The sequence below is a fragment of the Ziziphus jujuba genome, chromosome 6, assembly GCF_031755915.1.
Source record: "Ziziphus jujuba cultivar Dongzao chromosome 6, ASM3175591v1".
Classification (NCBI taxonomy): domain Eukaryota; kingdom Viridiplantae; phylum Streptophyta; class Magnoliopsida; order Rosales; family Rhamnaceae; genus Ziziphus; species Ziziphus jujuba.
Genome location: NC_083384.1, coordinates 26,299,257 through 26,305,716, shown reverse-complemented (window position 1 = coordinate 26,305,716; position 6,460 = coordinate 26,299,257). Strand labels below are relative to the sequence as shown.

The window sequence follows — 6,460 nt, the reverse complement described above, 5'->3', positions numbered from 1 at the left end:
TGCAAACATATTTTAATAACATACTTATTTATTAAAGCTAAAATATATGATAAAAATTTTGCAATTAAAACAATAAATCAACTAATAAAGTTACTTTTAAATAAACTTAAGCATCTAAACTCTTTTTGGAATTTTATAAAATACTTAATTAATAATAATTTGTTAAATAACCCCTTTAAATCCAACTTTTAATAACTAAACAAATGAATAAATACACATATATATATACACACCAATATTTATGTAACTCCAAAATAAAAATTCTAAAGATATATCACTTATAGTAATGACGTTTGTCCATGTTTGCTCTACTGTAGGGTTCATTGCAAGTCCCTCCTAGTGCCTATTATATATCAGGAATATTATCTAAAGGTACCAAAATACATTAAATATTTTTAAAACTCACTCTCTTTACTCCGAGTTTTCAGAGTTGGATTCCAAGGAAGTCCAATTATACAGTGATCCTGAATGACCTATTGTTTGAAAATTTGGGGTTTCTCCTATTCATGCTCAATTTTATGAAATTGAGTATTTCATTATGCCCTATCAATCACTAGGAACTTATATACAAAAACTATCCTAGTAAGAACTTCCAACACAAGTCAATTTTTTACAGTAATTTCAAAACTAGCTCAAAAATGGTAAAATCTTAAATATTCAACCAAAATTCACAAATTATATACCAAATGAAAGCTTGTGAAGCAAGGATTAAGAGTTCTTAGCTCAATTTTCTTTATCTCCTCGACAGCGGTCTGAAAACGGTCGAAGAGTTTTCGTCAAATTTCAATTCCTTGTTTTTCCAAAATGGCTGAGAATTGAGCTAAATGGAGCTCAAAATCAATCTTAGGTAGTCCAAAAATGGGGGATATGGATTGGCCGATATTATTCAAAGTCAAGTGAAATTGATGGAAAATAGGAACTTCAGTTGCCAGCTTTGAAAGACAGATCTCGGCCCATCTGGTAGCTACTTAGCCTAAAAATCAAGGATCAATAGTTTTAAGATATGGGCTCTTGAATAGGCTAGCGTGTGTGTAGAAATTTGGCAAGAACAAAGGCCAATTTGACCAAATCTGAAAGAGGGAAAGGGCAAGAGAGGGGAGATCGTTGGGTGGGGGAGGAGAAAGAGAGAGAGAAAGGAAAAAGAAAATAGGGGTGCCACATGGCACTTGTAAGTTGGTGACACATGGTGTTCATTGCGGATATTTTTCAAAAATCTCTTTACATGCTTTTTGATAAGAACTAGCCTATAAAGTTAGTCTTAGAAAAATAAGTGCAAATTTACAGATTCGTAACTTTTTATTCGTAAATCCAAGTTAACCATAACACTATTCTATAAACTTGTATTGAAGAGCATTATCACATGGTATATAAGTCAAAATCAAGATTTATACAAATAAAAAGTCAATTTCGGGCTCGATCAGTCACCACCATACTTTATTATAATTATAACTTTCTAGTCTTAGCTTCGATTTTGATGTATTACTATTTTACTAAATCGAGTTGTTGTGTAATTCCCCACAGTGTCTCGGTCAAAGTAAAATTCTTCTCATAGCAAAATGTCAACGTGGAGCCCACATTGTGACTCCGTTCAATCTTGGTCAAAACTTGTTTAAAAGTTCAAATTGTAAGTATTTTCTCGAATTAGAATGTTACGTTATTGTATGCCAAAAAAAAAAATTCATTATTTAAGTTTTATTTTAAAAAATAACAAACTTAAAAAATATATGTATATTTCATTAAAAACTACCTTAATAAACATTGTTTTGCATTTCATATTCCATCCAACAGATATAAAATGTTATTATGTATTATATTTCATCCTATATATATACACACAGACATACTTTTTGAGCTTAATATCATAAATGGAGAGAGACATCTTTTTCCTTTTAATTTTTGAAAATAAAAGAAATATATATTTTTTTATACTTCTTTTTGGGTTGCAACTATTTTATAAGAAAAATAATATATATATATATATACCAATTTTGCCAAAATGCGTATAAAAATACAGCAATAGTCCATATAATGTTTTTATTTTCTTTAAAGTAAATTAATAATAAAAAAGAATATTTGTATTCCTTTTTTTTTTTCCTTCAAACTATTTGAGAAATATAATGAATAAGATAATTCTTTTTTAAAAAATTAAATATATTAATAAATTCATATTAAAAGAATTTATTTATTTTGGATTAAATATTTAAAAAAATTAAATTTGTTAATAACTAACTTAACAATTTAAAGTTTAATTATATTGAATTTTAGAAATAATATAAATGATATGACATATTTAATAAATTAACATAATATAATTAAACATACCTACTAATTGATGTGATAGAACCGGTCTTAATGAATTTAGTGTAAAGATGTTATACAAAGAAATAAAAATCATTTATCATTATTTAAGGAAACGAATATTAATTGAAATTAACTATACTAATTTTGACCATCCACTACCACATCGACAACACATTACCAGGCATTACATCAGTAGAGCATGGACAATACTCCTACAACAACCCATTCCGAACCGGCCCAATTACAATTATGCCCCCATTTTAAAAAGAAGAAAGAGAGAGAGAGAATGGAACGGGTCACCCGATTAAGATAACGGGTCGTACACGGAGTCGGCAGTAACAACAAAGCGACCCGGTTGCGTGCGTTAGAAAATCCAAGCAACCGACAAAACGCCCATTTCCATTTACGCGTTGACCAACAAATTTAAACAGATCGCACATTTTGGCGCGTTACATCACGCTCCAATCCTAACGCTTTTACAATTTTTTTAATTTTTTTTATTCAGATATTTTCTAAGTACACACTCTTAAAACTCATAATGAAATGTATTTCCATTAATGAAAACGTTTAAGATTTTCGGTTTAAAGTCTCATGCTAAAGTTTTCGCTTCCGAATTTACTAAAAAAAGGCCAAAAAAAAAAAAAAAAGAAAGAAAGAAAGAAAGAAAATGAAATGCACTTCACATACAATAGGATTTTCCACCGCCAAGAGTTGGTAAAAAGAAACAAATACAATCAACATCGGTCCGTGCTTGTTTCCCTTCTAATAAACAAAAAGCAAAAAACCAATGTGAACCTCCAAGAACGTGCCACTTAGCAACAAAATGACAACGATATTTGTTTTTTCACACAAATAAAACAAAAGAAAAAAAACAAAGGAAAAAGCAAAAATTGGTTCCAGTACATATTTAAGCACGCTCGTTCGTCGGTTCCAGTTTAATGAATTTGGTTAATATTCAATCCGATTCAATATAAATCGGTTTTCAAATTTTTTTAATATAATCTAATCCCATGATTAGAAAAAATTCAATTCAATCAAATCTAAATTTCATCGATTTGATTCATTATTTCTATCAATTTGGATTAAATTTAATTTTTACTTAACCCAATTCAATTCTCAATATTATAATAACATAATCAACAATACAACAAATTTCATTATAGAAGTTTAAATTCCACAAAAAATTTAACAATACTATAATATAATAAATATTCAATTTTTATAAAATTTAAAAAAAAATTCTACAATATTACAATTAAATCCAATGCCATAAGAGAAATAATCTACTCTAGTGTATTTTATTTGACTTTATAACTTAACCAATAAAACTCATATATATATATATATATATCAGTTTGGATTAGTCATTTTTAAACATCAAAATCAATAATAATCAATCTAATTTAATTGAATTTTAATTTTCAATCCAATTTTATTGGATTGATCCAATAAAATTGGATTGGTTTAGATTGGATCGGTTTAAATTGATGATTTTTTAACATCAAAATAGATAACCGAACCAATTCAATTAGATTTCAAAAATTTCAATCTAATTCGATTCAATTTTATTGAATTGATTTGGATTGGATCTGTTAATTTTATTTGATTGGTTGGTTCCATTAGATCGGTTATATTTTTTAATACCCCTAATTTTGTTACAAGCAACAAAAAAAAAAAAAAAAAGTACGATTTTGCTATTTCCCCCAACTTCAATTGTGAACTAAAAGAAAACAAAGAAAAACAATGAATAAACAAAAAGAGCTCTCTACCTACTTCACAATCCCATGATTTTAATTACATGAATATACTCTTTTTTTTTTTTTTTTGATTGCACTATTTTCAATCTATACTACTACATTAATCAACGTGGGATTTTGATAATAATAATAATAATAATAATAAATGTATACATAATAAATCATCAAACTGGTTCTCTTGTCTCGTCTTGTATAATAAATCATCAAACTGGTTCTCTTGTCTCGTCTTCCTCCTCTTCTTGTCGTTTTTCATCATCAACAGTGACAGTTCCTGTTAGCACTTTGGCTCTCTGAGCTTGAATTTCCCAATTGGTCCTCGACAAAATAAACAACATGGTCAACACGCACGAGCCCTGTGCAGCCAAAAGACCAAGCCAAAGTCCCCTAAAATCAAACCCAGCAAAGAAACCCAACCAAACAGCAACTGGCATCCCAACCAGGTAAAAGCAACCCAAATTGATATTTGCTCCAAGTTTTGGCCTTGCTGTTCCTCTCAAAACTCCACAACCGGTTGTCTGAGGACAATTTCCAAGCTCACACATTCCAATTATAGGCAAAACCATCGATGTCAAAGCTATAATCTCTGCATCTTTTGTAAACATGCTTGCCCAAGTCTTCCTCACCATTACAGCAAACAACAATGCTGAAAATCCCAATACAAAGCTCAAAGACAGACCAACAAGGGCTGAGAATTTCGCTCTTTTGGGATTATTAGCACCGAGCTCATTCCCAACTCTTGTTGAAACACTAAAACTTAAAGAAGATGGGAAAATGTATATCAAAGCTGTTGTTTGAATCAGAACACCCATTGATGCTACGGTTGCTTGGGGATTAATCAGCAAACCGCAGAGCAAAATCATGATCTCGTACCACCACCATTCGAGACATACCGATATGCAACTCGGGATTGCGAGGCTCAACAGAGATTTCCAACCTCTCAAACAATCCAAGGAAATCCCAACCCAAGTTTTCTTATAGACTCCGGAGATTATCACATAGACAATCAGCGAACCTACGAGGTTGAAATTGGTCCAAACGCCGCTCAATGCGACGCCTTTGATTCCAAGATCAAGAACATGAACTAGAAAGTAGTTGATGGGAACGTGAAGAAGAATGGCAAAGATTGCACAGTATGTGAGAGGCAGAGTAATGGATTGAGTTCTGAGATAGATTCGCAAAGGGTGCAAAAGGGTTTGAGCAATGAGGTCCGGAAGTGAATAAAGAATGTAAGATTGTGCTTCGGTGGCTATATTTTCTTGCTGGCCAAACAGAACCAAGATTTTCTTCATGTTGCACCATAAAAATGCTGTTGGAATCGAAGTGAGCAAAAGCAGAGCAACGGTTCTCTGCATGGTTAGGCCAAGAAGTTTGAATCTTTTCGCTCCGAAAGCTTGACCGCAAATTGGTTCCATCCCCATAGCTAAACCAGAGAAAACAGAGTACCCTGTAATATTAGCAAAGCCGATTGCTAGGGAACCGCTCGCCAAAGCAAGCTCGCCGAGACGGCCGAGAAATAGCATGGAGATCATAGAACGGGAATACAATAAAAGCCCTGTTAAAACCATAGGAAAAGCTACGTTGAATATGCATTTTGATTCTGTAAAAGCAAGAGAAAGGTTGGTTTTTTTGGGGTTCTGATTGTGTTCCTCAAATGTTGGTGTTTTTGGGATCAAAGGTGAGAGTGGGTCGGATTCTTGTACTTTGATTGAGGAATGGTTGTTTTGATGTGGCTCTGGTTTGGAATTGCAGAAAAGTGAGGAAGAAGATGACTTACACATAGTTTTAGAGAGAGAGAGAGAGAGAGAGAGAGAGAGAGAGAGTAAGAGAAACAGAGACAGAGAGAGGGGTTTGGCGTTATGAAAGAGCGTTAATGGGATTTAAAGGCAAAAGGGGTTTGAGAAAATATGGGACTAAAATGGAATTTAACCATGGACCGGCCATTATTGTTTTTGTAGGAAACCATGATGATGAAAAGAAATAAAATAAAATAAAAAAGAAAAAAGAAAAAAAAAACATAAAAAGAAACAGAATGATACGGTTGACTGAGTTGAAACTCTTATTTTTCTCACAATTTCCAACTGAAATTCTAAGCTTCCTTTTATGACCGACCATGTCACTGTTTTTGGGCCTGCAAAATACTCTACGCATACAGATAATATTTTCGATAATATTTTTTGATTCCAAAATGAACCACTGAAAAAGAAAATTAGAGACCCTCGTAATCAATCTCCCTTATTTATTGAGTCAAAGTTAACCCATAATATATTTTCTTTTCTCTTGCTCTTATTGAATGACACCGATTCTGCTTATGGCATGAAGAAGGTTTACATGGATAGAATTGCTATATGTACTTTTCAAAACCAGCATGATGATGATCGGTACTGGTGGGACTGTTTCTCTTA

General features: G+C 31.9%; 1 protein-coding gene across 1 annotated transcript; it reads right to left on the bottom strand.

Annotated features, from left to right (window-relative positions):
* Positions 1 to 3,972: 3,972 nt before the first annotated feature.
* LOC107404832 (protein DETOXIFICATION 49) lies at positions 3,973 to 5,952 on the bottom strand. The gene has a single exon (XM_048464324.2). The coding sequence runs from the start codon at positions 5,834 to 5,836 to the stop codon at positions 4,262 to 4,264; it is 1,575 nt and encodes a 524-aa protein (XP_048320281.2). The 5' UTR covers positions 5,837 to 5,952; the 3' UTR covers positions 3,973 to 4,261.
* Positions 5,953 to 6,460: the final 508 nt, after the last annotated feature.

Coding starts and splice junctions, on each gene's coding strand:
- LOC107404832 (XM_048464324.2), bottom strand. CDS start 5,836: ATGTGTAAGTCATCTTCTTCCTCACTTTTCTGCAATTCCAAACCAGAG.